This window comes from Patagioenas fasciata, chromosome 4 (genome assembly GCF_037038585.1).
Source record: "Patagioenas fasciata isolate bPatFas1 chromosome 4, bPatFas1.hap1, whole genome shotgun sequence".
Taxonomy (NCBI): domain Eukaryota; kingdom Metazoa; phylum Chordata; class Aves; order Columbiformes; family Columbidae; genus Patagioenas; species Patagioenas fasciata.
Window position 1 is genome coordinate 47,091,301 of NC_092523.1, and position 16,804 is coordinate 47,108,104.

Here is a 16,804-nt window from a genome sequence, read left to right on the forward strand (position 1 = left end):
ACACAGGCCCTAATACGTACACTGGACATGAATCGAACCAAGGTCTTCTACGCCAACCACCGGGAGCATTCACAGCCGTTATCCCACTGTCATTATGGTCTGACAGAGGAATATCGTATGCCAACTTTTCTTTCAGCCAAAACACTCAACCAAAAATGGTATTAAAAACTACTGCTATTGTGAGCACCACTCACTGTGGCGCTACAGAAGAATTTAAGACATCCATTTCTTAATTGTTTGTAACTTTGCAAAGTTAGTTACTTTGGGTTTGAAGCTCACTATGCTTTGTTTCAGGCAAGAGCTTGTTTGCTTTTGGCTTACACAAGAGTGTTAGGGTGGCGTTTGCAATAGATGGCTGTACTTCTTTCCAATGTTAAAACTAACCCACCAATGAAAATCTTAAATGGAATTGACAGAAAGCATGGAGAGAAAGAACTTCAAAGCATTCCTCTAGATTTTAAAGAAAGATTAAAAAATCTGAAACCAGAAAGTAGACTAATAACATATAGAGAGTAAAACTGCAAAGATTAACAGCCAAAGAACCATCTGAACATATTGAAAACAGACCTGCTGTGTTAAAAGAAATACGCAGAACATCACTAGAAGAAACTACTCAGCAATCATTGCAGATTAAAACAATAAAACTTAAAAGAGAAAAAAAAAAGTAGTGCAACAATGTGCAGAATTGCTTTCTGAATGACTACACAAAGTAAGCACACTACTTCTTTTATACACACAGTCACAAATGCAGTCATGCCAAGGCCTCCAAGTACACAGAAGAAAACTTTTAAGCTAGCTAACCATGCTGGCTGTGGAGCAGAGACTGCTACCGTGCACTGTAGGATTGTCACTTCTGCTCCGCACCCAGGATGCCCAGGTACCACTTCTGAAATGCCATTTTTGCATGTAACCCATCAGCGAACTGAACCACAACAGGAGCAGGTCCCAGGTTCACCAGGACTTTAGTCAGGGGCATCAGGTACTTTTAGTGAAGCACAAACAGCAAACAAACACTTGTTATGTAAGCATAATTAAGAGATCTTTTTTCTTTTAAGGTTTGTGAACAGAAGAGAAAAGCAACATGCAATGTCTCACCCCAAGTCACTGTAAGTCACTTCAGCTGTACAAAGTAGGGAATCATGTTTGCTGAGACGTAGAAGGAGCATGAGAGAAGCAACTGGGAGACTGCAATGGTTCAAGAAATACAGATAAGAACAAGAGTAGAGTTTAAAGCAATAGAGAATAAGAATTTTTAACTCGGAAATCAAAGAATAAATGAACAAGTTTGTTTGTTTTTTTTTTTCAGCAAGAAAACACCATAAAATGGATGGCAAACAGACTGCAGAAAAAGAGAAGAGGCAGAGTTAGTGCCCACCATATTTCTATACTCACAATATTTTTTCTTCTTAAATTCTGCATTATAGGTATGCTGGAGAAAAGTTCAATACAAGAACTCTCTTCTCTCTATGCATACTACATATTTTACCATAAGAAGATTACCTCATTTTTAATGTAGTCTTTGAAAGGGTCAGTTCAAAAACTTCAAAGAAGGTAGGGAATAAATATAGTTTTCTGGAGAAAAAGGAACCCCAAAACAAGTTACATTTGCTATTCAAAATGAAGGGCTAGTGCACTGTTTCCTTTAAGTAAATAATGCTTGTTCCAAAATACTATGCTATTAATTCTGCCAATGTGCAAGTTCTGTATTTTTAAAGTAGTACTGAAGAGGTTACAAGTGAGTATTTTATAGTTTTGGATTGTAAGTTATATCAGTGATTTTAAAAAAGTATCAGACACTCAAGCTAAGTGAAAGTTTTTTTCAGGGATCTAACTGAAAAAATATCTGACTCTACATGCAATGGTCTGACAAAGGACTATAAAAATGCTCAAAAGGAAAAAAGAGAATGTTGAAGTTAGATCTCTGCGCTCATAAGCAGTATTTATATGTTTTGCTAGAGTAGTCATGCAAGTAATACTCATTTACTTGCCCCTCCCACAAACACAATCCATTTCATGTTTCAAGATTAAATTTAGGCCTATAATCCTGACTTATTTAGCATGTTAACACATGAGAGTGAGACTGAGATAGCACATGGTAAATTAAGCATGGCTCTGTTCTCAGGTCATGCTGAGTATGAGTCCTTCTTACTTCAATGGCTTTTGGATAATGAAAAAGAATGTACAGAGTATCCAGAAGAAAGAAATGAGAAATTCTCCCTCCACTGGAACCTTCACCCATCCACGTACAAACCTTATATTGCTATCTGCAGTTATTTGAAATATTATTACTATAATATGTGGTAAACCCCTCTATATTAAAAGCAGCTTTTAATTCAATTATTTTCCATCTTTTTAGATTTGCCATAATTGTTAAGTTAGAGTTTACCTTGACAAGATGTCTTGCCTTGAGCTTTTGTTTTTGCTCCATTTATTTGGAACACCATTTGGCAAGTATTAGTTATGCAATAGAAAATAACCACTCCAGGCCAATCTCCTTAACAGACAAAAGGTGAAAGAAACAGTTGTGCAGGCTGAATAGAACAACTGAATTTCTCTGGCTGCTTTCAGAGTTGGCATAATTGGCACAACCTGAGGGACAGATGGCTGTCTGCTCAGATACAAATACCAAATAAGCCCAAAAAGAAAAAAAAAAGGCTGAAATGCCTCATTCTTCAACCCTATTTCACAAATGCAAACAGTGTAATGGGTAAAGCTGAAAGAGCCAAAAGGCACTTGCATGACCTACAGACCTACAGAAAATGTTAATACCTGGACAAGAAGTATGCTTGTTACTGCACACTAGCGTATTTACTAAACCTGCGAAGTCCAAGGTGATAGTTAACACGTCTGTTGAAGGCAGAAAGAACATTGGGCTTTTAAAGATTGCTAGCCTAATCAGCTAGGCCACACACCGACAATGCCTTCAGGGACTAAACACAGACAGTCCCAGGTTAAAACACAATATTCATCTGATATTCCCTGAGCCCAAGTTCTGTCTAGAGACAACAAAATAAGTAAACCAAAACTTTATTCCACAGGCTTTAAAAAGGTCCAAATTCTACACTGAGATATTATCAGTAAAATGCATCTATCAAATTTCAGAGTTTTGACAGCACTCTTACACACTCACTCTTTATGCCAATTTCATTGTTTTCAAGTAATGCTCAAACAGATAGCCAAGTCATCTCAAATTCCTCATACAAAGAATAGTCTTTGATGGAACTACCATGTAATCAACAATAATGAGCTGTCCGACTACGTCAATAAAGACCCTTCCTCTAAAGTCTCTCTGCTTCAAACTAACTTCACACATTTTGGTTTTGTTCTTTGGGTTTTTATTGTTTTTATTGAATTCTTTCAGAAGAGCAAAATGCTATGAAGTGAGACATATAATTGCATGCTAGTGTTTTCGTTTCTGCATGCACATTGATTTTCTGAAATAAAATTGAATGACAAGATTTTAAGGTAGAAGTCAAAGTTCAAATTAAATAAGATTACTACTCACCGTTCCCATCAAATCCAGCTTTGAGAGTAGTCTTGCCTCCACCTTATCCCCAGGCTGCAAGCTCCTGGCCTTACAGCAGAGCCAAACTTATGGGTTTGCCAGACAGCACAGAACATCTAAGCCTTTAAACTTGCTCAGAATGCTGGGGTTTTGCTGATGTGCTGTCACTCACACCTGCCATGCTCCTGTGCATTTCAGATCAACAGTTTCACTGCAATGTCAGGAGCAGAGCCAGCAGCCAATGTGCAAGCCTCTTTGAAAAGGAAAGGTAAATTGTGTGATGACATTACCTAAAAAATTCACAGTTTCACAGAAAACACTGCTAGAAATAGCTAGTATTTTTTCTTGCATTATATCAGAATGAACATATAATATATGCTACTGGGGCACAGTAACAATACATCCTTTTTAATGGTGCAGGATTCTTCCTTCAAATCTACTTTATATTCTTTACAGTTACTACAGAGCCAGATTTTTTTCTAAAATTGCTCTTAAATCATGCCAATTTCAGTGTAAGCTCATGATGAAGGCAGGAAAGGAAAAACCTACGCTTCACAGTTGCCATCAATCTAGTTGTTAGTAAAAGTATGAAATTCAACTAATGAACACCAAATTAAGAGGTTGCTTAATTCTAACAGAAGTCTCCAGAGCACCGTATTTTTAGAAGCCTGCCATGACAGCAGTAACTAAGCATACCCTCCAGGGCTTTGTAGCATGCCATTAAACATAATTCCAGAAGGCTCTAATAAGTTACAGCATTAGAAGAGTATTCTCTGTTGGACATTTTAGGACTTGCTAAATTCAGAATCATTTCAAGGCATCAACATTTTTTTAAATACAAGATGCAAAGAGGTAACAAAACCCTGGACAGTTTCAAATAAAACTTTATTAGCGCCTTCTAGGAGACTGATGCCGGGAATAGGCTTTATAGGATCAACAAAGAAATATGCATAGATATAATCAACATATTCTCAATGTTTAAATGATGCAAAGCTGCTTGCTTTTAGGACACTTCTTACTGCCACAACTCTCACTGGATAGCATGAAGTTAGTTAGCTAGTCATACCATACCAGCTTCACACTTGGCCATTTCTTTACGTGTCTAGTCCTTTATTTCAAAGAAAATGCACACATCTGTGAAAGGCTGCGGGCTGAAAATAGGAAAAGGTCAGTAATTGCCTCTGTTGGGAGAGTCATTACTAGGTAAGTGGAATGAAAAAAATGACTATTTATTACAACGGGCATTAAAAGAGAAAACTTAGACTTATTTTTCCTGGAAAGTTGTCATTTATTATTTTTTCTGCAATCTAATCAAACTAAATTGTAAGCATACATATTAGAGAAAGTATCTAAACAAATAATTCCTAACACAAGTCACATGCATTAGTTGCAAAAGTACTGATGTACTCCTCTGATTTTAGAGGACGATTCTATGCTATTTCCCAACATTCATAAAAAGACTAAATGATAAAAGCTACTTCAGAAAAGCTTATGATCATTATAAACTTTACGATACTTTAAGCATACAAGTCCTTTATGCTCAATAAATGGAAAAAGTAATTTTAAAAACATACTGAATAATTAATTACTACAGCTATTAAACTGATCATAATGTGAAAATCTTGCACCCAAAAAATAAACTGCTCTATCAAAAGCATTAGGCAACAGATTGCTAAGGTGTTGCATGTGTACCTCTAGGGCTGGCCCATCACTGCCACAAGGCAAGCCTGCTGCCCCTCACCAAAACCCACCACCTCCATGGATCTGTACCTCAGCTCAGGATCGCACACTTTAAGCCAGCCATCTCTGAGCAATCGTATCTACTTGAGTTCAGAATCAGTCTCCAAACTGTGTGGAAATACCCTGACAACTGAGCCAGTCGACTGGATCAAGAAGGAGGCTGCTCAGGCTGAAACGACCTGTACAGCACAGGTTTCTCCTGCTTTAGTCAGTGGTCTCAGTCTCTGTTAAGCAACTTCCCATACAGTAATACAGTCACAGTATTTGAGGAGGAAAAATATGTCTGTTTAAAATGATAGAAATAAACTAAGCTACACCTAGAAATAAATTTATGGTTAAAATTTGAAATTTTCTGTGTGCATTCTGAATAAATAAGGTTCTCTCCTTTTAGTTATGTTGTCAAACATCTCCAGGAGGCTTCAAGCCAGATTACTCACCAATCTTATTTTCTTCCATTAACTATTTTCAAACAATGTCCATTACTAACAATAGCATCTCCTAACATAGCATTCCCTGAGTCCTTTTTAAAAATTATTTTAAATAAATCCTTTCTCTTTTCATATTTCAATGCTCATAAACACAAACAATTTGGTACATGCGAAGTCACTGTATTTTGACAAGTTCATTCCTGGGGTTGTGTTGTTTGGTTTTAGAAAAATAGCTGCCAAAGGAGAGCTAGGATGTACTGACTTCTAAATTCCTCCCCTGGCTCAATACATGAGTCATGGGAAGTGAAAATCCCTCCTCTTACCAACCCTAGGGCAGGGATTTAAGGAATGAAACATCAACTAATCTCTTTTATCTTAACACTGGCCCAATGCAACGCTTAGTGGGAGAAAAAAAAAAATTGCCAGAAACTCTCCCCAGGTCTCTGTTGCTTACATGTTTCTTGAAGCAAACACAGGGAACAGCATAAAAAGTCCATCCCTTATCTTGCTTTAAAAAGATTCTGTTTCATCACTGTTGCAGCACAAAGTGACACCATCCTGCTCTCAAAAGGAACAGCAGCTATAATACTGTTTGCCATTAAACTTTCTCTTCTAAAGCCTCAGAATACAAAAGAATAACCCACAAGAAAGCAACATCATGAGAAATGATGTAAATGTATCAATTAACAATAAAACTGTGAAAGGAACAGTTTTGAACTGAGCAGTGACATAACTGTCACAAACCAGACTAAGAAAAGGAAGTAAACTGGTTGTTTGCCCAGCTACTGGATTACAGCACCCACAGCCAATAGTTGCACTAATAACTGCAAGATCTTTGAGGAACTTGGTATTTCACATACCTGCCTGTTAAAAATATTATATTATGCTGTGGCAATCCTCTACAACCTTATGGTTTGAGCACATATCCCTGTCATACCGAATGCCAGACACTTTGATGTCACCAAGGATCACTGAAATTGCTTCTGCCTCCCTGAAGCCCTGTAGCATCAGTACTAAACCTGCCCAGCACAACTGCAGCTGAGATCCCCTGGTCACACCAACTACGGCAAACAATGTGCTGGAGAGGTGGGACACTCCCCATGGCTTCTGGGGGTCATGGTCTGCAGGATCAGCAGCTCTTGGGTGAAAAAGGCCTCACTGTTACTAGTGACTTTAATACTTAATTCAAGCCAGCATAAAGCAAAATGCAAACAAGCATTAATTCACCTTATCTAAAACAGACAGCACAGTTGCAAGTGTTTTATCAAAGACGTAGATGACAAAATGAAAGAAAATCTAAGCGGAATCTGTTTATACCAAGGTTCCATGAGAAAGGTTTCTCGTTTCCTCATTCACTGACACACCATTTCCTACCTTGTAAAACTGTTGTCAAGGTTTTGGTTGCATATGTGCCTTTTCTTCAGCAGGTAACATATCCTTCACATTCATATCCTTCGTCTAGCAATATGTGCATCAGACAAATATAAAACCCAAACACGCAAGGAGACTAATTGTAGGAAACACGTTAGCAGTTCTTGCCTGAGATTACAACGTGACTGTGATTAACATGCTGGAGTTGCTCATCTCCAGTCTCCTCATTTGATGCATGCCACAAAATCAACAAAAGGCAGCAGAATCATCAATAAATTATGATCTTTCTGCTTACACTGCATAGATGAACGTCTTCTTACTTGGAAAAAAAAAAAAAAAAAACCAAAACCTAAGCTTCCAGTATTGTTATGCTGAGAATAAACATTTAATTTTGTCAAAACATAATTGATCAAAGGCAATTCAAAACTTCAGAATCTGACCGCCAGGAAAATATTGATGAAGAATAAAACCCCATCCTTGCACCTTTTCTTATGGAAGGAAAAAGCCTCACCCTCTCAGTAAAGCACTCACAGTTCTCTTGACGAAAGTGAAGTTCCATGAAAAATGTCTCTGCTTACAAACCCCGTTAAAAACATACTTTTCAATCTACACCCTTGCTTTAGTTTCACCATCTCATAGCTACACTAATCCAACTATAAACTTATCTAACCAAAATGTAACTTCCAGCATCATTTACTTTCTCAGTGGCCCAATTCAGAGCTGCCTAAGTATAACCATGAGGTGAAGGATAAGCATCTGGCAGAAGACATAAACCTTTAGGAGCAGCCATGCCACTGCAAAACAAATCAATACAAAATCCATAGGGACCTACTTAGCAATTCTTACTCTGAGAGTGATCAGCAAAACCAAAAATTGCAGCAGATGCTACACAAACTAAAGATAGTAGCTGTCCTTCCTTTTCAAAAAAATGGGAAGGAGTCTCAACAGTAATCCTGGGTTAGAGGGCAGCACCAAGATCTAATCCTAATCAGATCGGCACAAGATTTGCCACGTACGTCAGTTCAGGAGTTAGCACCCCGCTCCAAACAACTGTCCCCACAAAAGCAAGTTGAAAGATGGGGTTGAGGGGGAAGCTATGTCAACAGAAAGTTTATTTTAAGCAGCATTTTTAATTGCCATATCTCTACACAAGGGGATCACACTGATGACATAACTCCTACTTGAAAAAAATCTAAGGTATACACAACCACTGTGAGGTGTAACATGAAACATCCAGATAAAACTGGCTCTTCCTTATAAATCTTGAGTCAGATTTCTTTGCTACTCAGTCTCCAAATTGGGATGTGGCTCAATCACTAAAAATCCTGAAACAAAAATTTCATTTCAAGAACAGTTCCCAGACCAGCCTCACCACCATCACAAGCTCTGCAAGATGCAGAGAGCTACGAGCAACTTTGCTAAAACATTATGAAGTACCAATGTATGCAGGCAGAAGGTTCTGTAGCAGGCCCAATTTGTCAAGTGTAAGCCACAGTGCTATGAATTAACAGAATTTGCGTCGTGAAGAAGCCTATTCTGTTCCTCCACATTATTTCAAATGTCTCAGTTCAGCGTTAGGGATCACCCCTTTCCCTTCACCACTCACCCCTGCCCTCAGCAAACAAGGACATTGCCACCTGGTAAAAAGCTTTAATTGCAACATGAACTGAACTGCTAGATTTTAAAACTTTTGCTTTAAGTAAGGTGGCTCAGTTCCAGTTTTTAACTGCTGAAGAAGGAGACCAACTCGCATAGTTGACAAGTAATCTGGACAAGACACAGAAAGAAAACATGTCTCTCAGCATGCCACAAGCTGTACACAGGAATGATCAAAGACAGGCAACGTGCAACAGAAATGGTACAATAGGTTACTTTTTTTCTCTGCTTTGCATGTTCTGACAAGAAGTTTCATGATACTCGGTGACTGGATTTAGAAATCCTTGAGAAAACCTGTATGTGTTCACATCATGAAAACAAACACTAAAATAAATAATTTGAACTCACAGACAGAATCTGTTATCATCTTGTAAAAATGTTCAAAGAGCTATTCATCGAAAATGCCACCTTTCCACTGTGTCAACAGCGATGTTATTTTCAGCAACTGAAAATGTTTTTCCCTGAAATGCTGAAACATTTCCATTCTCATCAGAAAAGCAAGGTAATGAATATAAATCTGTTTACAGACTCACAACATGGTCTAAAGAGAGCTCTTATATCAGTAAGCTCATACGTTAGAGCCAGGACTTGGTTTGCAAAACTGGTAGCAAAACTATTTCTTCCAACTGGAACAGTTCTATATTGCAAAACTGGTTATATCAGGATAGTTTGTTTCCTACACAAAAATAACCATAAAATAATATTACAATACAATAACTACATGCCTATCATATTCCATAATAGATGGGTTTATAATGTAACAGTACACTTAAAGCAGTACAGCATATGCTTGTAGATAACCCCTGGATAATTATGGTGGAGCACATTAGGCAGATCCTGCAAGACATTCCAAGGAAGATATTCATCAGGATACGCCAGAGACCTGCTCGATCAATTATCTTTAAAATTCATTATGGGACCAGGCCCAAGAGCAAAGACAATACATATCAACTCCTTCATTCAACTACTTAGCTATTATAAACAGCATGAGCAAAACCAGAAAGTATCCAAAAGCATGCTTTGTTCAATTGCTCGGTTGGCATCTACGTTCTGGCAAAGCAGACTGGTCTAAAACGTGTGTGAATACGCTAGTAAGTTGAGTAACTTTACTAGGAAACCCCGTTCCAAGTCAGTGCAGAGGTAAACTGATCTGCCTTAGACAAAACTTCACTGGAAGAGGAATCAGTGCACTGTTACTACCAGTCAAAAAAAAAAAAAATTTAAGTCCAGTCATGCCAGACTCTAATGTCCATGCCTGAAAACAGTACAAACATATCCATCTAAATCAAGGAAGTTTTTAATGCCAGGACTCATTTGATGAGTTCTGAAAACAAAGGCAGTAAGCAAGCATACAAAATTGTCAGTGGGACAACTTAATATCAACCAAGTTTCAGTACACATAAGGTATAGTTTGTATCTGTGATATGAACAGGTTACCTGAGATGCTGAGAAAGTTACTCAAAACATAAAGCAAGTCAGTTGCAAAATCTGAAATTAAAGAGTCAATGATTTTGATGACCCACACAGTACAAGAGCTCTCTCAAGCAGCATTTTCCAACTCATCCAAAGCACCTGCCTGAAAGGTCATCAATGCACAGCTCCGGTTAATGATGGAAGGACTGCAGTGCTTCCTCCTTACTGCCACAGACCCCTGAAGGTATCGCTGGCTCAGAAAAAACACATGAATCAGTGAATAAGGAAAAACAAAGTGAAAGTTCTAGCCAGTCTTGATCTTGAAACCTGCAGCAGACTCATCAAGCATGTGACAGAATAGCAGTACTCTCTTCCCTCTGCCAGATCCACACAAGGAGATGCACAAAATGCCTTTGGAGAGCTGTCTAGAGCACTCAGGCCAGCAATGAAAACGTTCAGGGCAAAGGGAAATGATCTTATGTTGGTTAAAAGAGACCAGTGGACTGAACTCTTTCAGGTTAGTAATGGCTGAGATTTACAAGCAGTGACAGCATAGCAAGGGATAACTGCCGAGGTTACGTCTCAGCTGGTCACACTGCCCTCTATGCATAAACAAGAACTTTCAACTGCATTGATCAGGCTATTTAATCTGCTTTGGTGAAAGGTTTTCAGGTTGACAAACTGCTTTTTTAATTCATGCTGAGGAAAAAAGCATGTTTTTATACGGTTGATTTGAAGCTTTAACGAAGTAGCTGAAGTTGACAAAGCTGTACACATGTAAGATAGCAACAGTGATTCCAGAACTATGCCTGAAGAAAATAATGTCTCTAAAAATGCATTTTGCATTAATTCAAATGGTTCTTTGATGAATGGACATAAGGGAATGTGGGACATAAGCGTGGAAAAAGCTGGCAGTGTTGTGGTGCAATCAGACCATAAAGCTAGTTTATTGATCTTCTTATCATGTACTCCAGTTGCAAATAAACTGATGAATAGATGCTTTCCCACTCCAATTAAAAGCAAAGAAGGCAGTTCCTAAAAAAACAGGAAAGAATAAGACCAATAGAACAGCAATGCTGCAACAAAAGATGCCTTGTTCTTCTGCAGAGGGTCATAACCAATTTGCTCTTCTCTCCTAACATAAGTACAATATGTGATTACACAAGTGCTCACAAATTAAGCTACCAATAAAAACAGAGAAAAGCACAACGGCCATAAGTAGTATCCATTGCCACATTTACTCAGGATATCCATTTTTGTCCTCTCATGGCTTTTAGATCATTATTCCATGATGACCTACATATATAAAAGACACATAATAGCATACGTTGCCTTAATATTTTGAGGAAGTCCTTAAATTATGTTTTGCATCATGAATAACATGCTTTCAGCAGCAAGTAGACAAGAAATCCTCTCAAGCTCAAATGAGCAATCTTCAAAACTTTTCTGAAGTGATAGCAAGATAAAGTCAAACCACACGTGCCACATGATTCCTGTAGTAAAATCTGTGTGTGTGCACACATACACACGCATGAGAGAGCACGATATGAAAAAGAATGACAAGACGATAAAAGGAAAAAGCAAACCAATTCAGGTGAACAAGTACTTGCATTAAAATTGATTTACCTGAGACTCCAGTTCTTCCAGTTTACGCTTCCTGGCATGAAGAGCTTTGCTTGGAAAAGCCCAGAAATAATTGGAAGTTCCAATTCTATCAGTGTCCACCATGCCATCATCAACTAAGCTTTGCAGAATCTCTTTTACTGACATTGAGGCTAATAAAAGCAAAAAATATCAAATTAGAACTGCATAACATCTAAACTATGGATATTAATACCATAAGCCATCATCTACAATCACCTCCAGGAATATTTTACTATAATGTCAGTTAGCTGGACAATTTCAACAGGACACCATGCTTGATGTTTACTTGAAGGAATGAATCCCTTCAAAATCAGCAACTTATACATAAAGGCTGCTATTCTACACAGTCTGCTACTAGGTATTTGTAAAATATCACTCTTGAGTATCATAAAACATAGACACAGATTGCAGTGCAATACCAGAACAAATTCATGAGAGGGTAGTTGAGAAGTTGTCTTGCAATCTTAAATTTAACATGGATTAACTTATAATTTCTTCATTAGGAAGGTAACCACATTTCACTTTGTAATGCTTATCAAAGCATTTAACAGCAGCAGAGGCACTAAAGCCATCTGTCTACAGATTCAGGAGGGGCAAATTTTACTTTTTATTATATTCAGTTCCAATAAAGAAAGTAATCTCCAGTCAGAAGGATTCAAAACACTTTTGAACACAATTGCTCATTTTCTAGCAAATGTGTGGTATAATTCACCATTTAAAAAATGATACCTGTTCAACAAAGCAAAGTAGTTGTTATTCTCAGGTGCTGCAGATATAAAGACATAGAGTCAAATATAAAGTTTCCATAGGCTAGATGTTTTCTTTTTTTTCTTTTCAGAGTAACTGTGGCTTGGGTTGTGTGGCTAAATGTCTTCATATTCAGAGGCAGGATGAATTTGGACTACTCGAAAGTGTTAATGGTTTTAGAAACTCTACACTCTGGATTCTTAAATATGCAATTCCATTTCATGTATTTATTGTTTTGCATCCTCTTCCTGCAATTTGCAATTAATCATATGCATTGACAAGCCAATCAAGACAGCATCACATCTCTTCAGAAGCCTATGAATGCCTCTGTTAGCTGCTGACATAACAGAAAACCACAGCTTTGCAAGATTCACACGTCTGTGGTTCTTTCAACAAGTTAATTTACTCTTTGTGTGCCACAAAGATACACTAGTCAAGGACAGTGGCAACTACACAAATGTTACGCTTCATCCCCATTTTGTCAGTCAACATAGAAGAAAGCAGAATGAGGAACATATAAAACAACAGCATAAGATCCAAGATCCAAGTATAAGGTCCAAATCCTCTTGGACCTAATCCTAAACCAAGGGATCTCATCACAAAGGCTTTCATTGAAAAGACAAACCCCTTCCATTTGCAGCTGACCAGCCATTTTTTGGGGGGAAACTCAACAGAACTTTGACCATGGACTAGTATTTTAACATATTTGAGACATTACAGACAGAAATTTGAATCCTCTGTTCACTACCTGAGTACACATAACAATTCCATAGACTGACAGTCACTGCAAGTTCGGCATCTCAGAGCCCAGGAAAAACCCCATCCTGTGCTGAAGTGGTTAACTTGGAGTCAGCTGTGGCATTTTAATAATCTCCCATTTTGGCCCTAACACCTAAGTGACAAACAACAGCAAACCAAGGTACGAGCACGTGTTAATATGACTTCCAATGCTACGGCCCTGCCATTGACCAGTCTCCCTTTCTAGTTATTTTTTCCATTATAATTACAGTCAAAACTCTAAATTTGTAGCCTGAAAAATTTACACTGTATGACCTGCCCCAGAAATGATTAATGACTCAAGAGAAATAGCTTTTGTAAACACTTACTAATCCCTTTTTCTTTTGGAGCAATCTTCTCTATATCCTTCAACTGGAACACGTCTTTCTGTGCAAAACATAAAAGACACTTTAGCTCCAAATGACAGCATCATCTAAGCCTGAGTGGTTTTTACACTAAATCAATGCCAACAAAAGCAAGTAGGAAATACATTGCATGTTTATATTTTGCTAGGGAAGTATCCTTCAATAGAATTAGAACATTCTGAGAATTTTTTAAAAAATACTATTATTGTAACAAGCCCTGTTTTTTATTTGGTACTCTAAAGTCACCGTATTTTGCCTGAAGTTAGACTGTAAACCCCTTGAGGCAGAAAGAGCCAAGGTCAGACTGTCAGCACCAGATGCACCACATCACTCAAGTACTCAAATGTCATGATTTTTTTTTTTTTAATAGGTGAAACATTGTGAATTACACATCGCCAGTGTAACTGGAGTTCTGCTTTTGGATCTCCAGGTTTCTTCTCCACAGTGACTTCTTCCAGGTCTACTCCCATCTTTCCTTACACTCAGATTTCTTCCTTTTCCCACAAATGCCAGTGAAATAACTCATCTCTTGCTATTTCTCTCATGGTAACAGATTCAAAATGAGAAGATTTGCATGGGGGGCACATGAAGCATTTAACACCACCTGTGCATCTTCATGCCTTAGCTCCACCCAAGGATGACCTGATCGGAAGCCACATAAATCAAGCCCTGTCCCTGTAAGTAATACATAGACACAGGACAGGATATACAGAGTTCATCTACATCTCCAGTTAAGCTCCTTTTAGGACCTGTTTTCCCACCAATGTAAATGCAGGACAATTACAGGTTACTTACTGTTTCAAAAAATATCTCCATCATGCGAACTCTCTTCTCCTCAAAGCTCAGACCTTTTTTCTTAGACTAGAACAGGAAAAAAAAAAAAAAAAAAACCAAAACATTCAGCCATTTAAATAATTAACATCTGCTCAGAATTCAAATCTATTTACTACTGAGTTACATTTGCCATCCTTTAAAATAACTTACCACTAACCCCAGACTTTCAGATAACCTATTTATTCCCAAAGAATCATTACACTAAGCTAAATCACCTGTAATCTATTGGAGCTATATTCTGAGTTTGGAGCCAACCTTTCACACAACCAAATCCAGCTCAAGCCTCAATGTTTCTCGGCATACCCAAACAATTCCTTGTTTTACCTTACTGAATTAAAAGTGCGTATACCAATTCTCAGCAACTCATCTAAATGTTTAATAGTCCTTAGAAAGATAAGAAGGAATATCTTGGGTTTGTCGTATTGAATTTTTTTTTAATCTTGTGATACAGAGACACTGGGGCGAGATGCAGGCCATTTAAGTTTTTTAAGGAAATAAAGTGCATTTTGAGGTACATCCTTCTTCAAGTTTCCTATCCAACTTTATAATTTCAAGGTCACATTTTAAAAACTGTGTTTCTCATATTTCCTTTCTCTGCAGTTGTGTGACCGAGCAGTAAATAACATGGATTGCAAGAGAAGCAAAAGGCAGAAATGACCATTCACAAACTGCTAGCAGTAATACAAAACTGAGAAATATCCTCCTCTGATCACTTTCAGAGACACTATTTTGACATGCCCTTTGTAAAGTTCAGATCTAAAATATTTCACCAAAAATTGGGGTTTTATTAATAGTGTTTAGCGTAGTCCTCCACAACCCAAAAGCAGTGGCCATAAGGTGAATGAGGAACAAACTTTCCCCTGCCCAACTCCCTGCAGCGCCAGCTCCAAGAACCTGCGCTGCTGCGTGTGGCTACAGGCAAGTGAAAGGGGGAGAGCAAGAGCAAAATAGGATAGTGGCAGAAAAAGGGCTCCCTGGAAAAAAAAAAAAAAAAAAAAATTATTACCCTTGAGTCAATGGAAGTGGGGGGGTCTAATAACATGGTGCTTTGAGAAAGATGTGTGGCTTTCTTTCCAAGCCCTGACAGAAGGGCTTAACTGCTGCCTCTTTCTTAAGTAAATCACACAGTAGGGCAGCATAAGATTATAAATGTGCATCAAGAGCAAAATAGCCAGATTGGTTTAGATTTCAAAAATGTTACTAATTCTCCCGTTGGTTTCCATCTCCTACCTCTTTGCCCGGTGTTCCACACCGAGCCCTTCAGTTTCGCGGTCACTCCCGCTGCTGAGGTGGCCACAGGTAGGGACGCCGCTCCAGGCCCTGGGGCTCCCCGGCCATTCCGGCAGCTCGCACCCGCCTCCGCCCGGTCACACAGGGGATCCGGCCCACCCGTGGGCCTCCGTGGGCACCGTGCCCCCCCTCAAGCTACAGCTGAATTCACGTTGCTCTCCAAGTCACCTGCCGCAGCCAGGCAAGTAAACGGCCTACGCCACGGTAACGCTGCATGGCCGGACCTGGCCCGGGGGTGCTCATGGGGAGGAGTTAGGCAGGGCGACCGGGACTCCCGCTGCTGCCGTGCGGGCGCTGGGGACACGGCCCCGGCGGCAGGCGGGCAGCTCCCGCCGCTCTCCCGCAGCAGCCGCAAGGGCGGAGGGCGGACGGGACCCGCAGCAACGGCGGCCCCGCCCTATTCCCACAGCCCCCACCGGCGCCCGCCCCGCCGCTCCCTCCGCAGCCTCATTGACCGCCCGGCCCGGGCACGGCACCGCGGCCCGGCTCACGTCTCTAGCGAGAGCAGGCGGAGGGCCGCCGGCTCCACCGCGGGCACCGCTTACCATGTCGCCAGCAGCGCAGAAGTTGATTTCGGCGCCACCGGGAGGGAAGAGGCTGCCGGGAGCCCGCCTGCGCAGCTCGCAGCGCCGCCTGCCGCCCGCCCCGCGGCCGCATCGGACCGGGCTGCGGGGCGCGTCTCCCCAGCGGAGGCGGCGGGGCCGGGCCGAGGGGCGGGAGCTGCGGGGGCCCGGCCGAGGGGCGGGAGCTGGGGGGGCCCGGCCTCCCGGCTGCTCGGAAGCAGACCCATGCGGGTTGCGTGATAGAAGACGTTTAAGGAGGAAAATGATGCGTGAAATTATATTCTGGGGGTTTTAATGCTTGATACCATCAACCAAGAAATAGATCCTTGCGATTTTATACACCAGTCTTGCTGCACCAGAAAGCAGATTATCGCTTCTCTCTCATTTTATGTGTTATTTATAATACTGTGGTTGGCTGTTTTTTTTCTCTTAAACGCATATCATAGGCACTCATAGACAGGTGAAGCTAGG

General features: G+C 39.9%; 1 protein-coding gene across 4 annotated transcripts in view; it reads right to left on the minus strand.

The window, feature by feature from the left end:
• The window catches only part of MND1 (meiotic nuclear divisions 1), a 42,508-nt gene extending 25,931 nt beyond the window's left edge, over positions 1-16,577 (minus strand). Inside the window, exons 1-5 of one of the 4 annotated variants that reach the window (XM_071807786.1) lie at positions 16,316-16,577; positions 14,442-14,507; positions 13,611-13,668; positions 11,740-11,888; positions 10,277-10,363 (exon numbers count right to left, since the gene is read on the minus strand). In XM_071807786.1, coding sequence (XP_071663887.1) covers positions 10,277-10,363; positions 11,740-11,888; positions 13,611-13,668; positions 14,442-14,507; positions 16,316-16,318 — 363 coding nt within the window. In that variant the 5' untranslated portion in view covers positions 16,319-16,577. Of the gene's footprint in view, positions 1-10,276; positions 10,364-11,739; positions 11,889-13,610; positions 13,669-14,441; positions 14,508-15,710; positions 16,159-16,315 lie in introns of those variants that run through there. The other 3 variants (XM_071807784.1, XM_065837931.2, XM_071807785.1) reach the window with 3 other exon arrangements.
• Between the last annotated feature and the right edge of the window lie 227 nt (positions 16,578-16,804).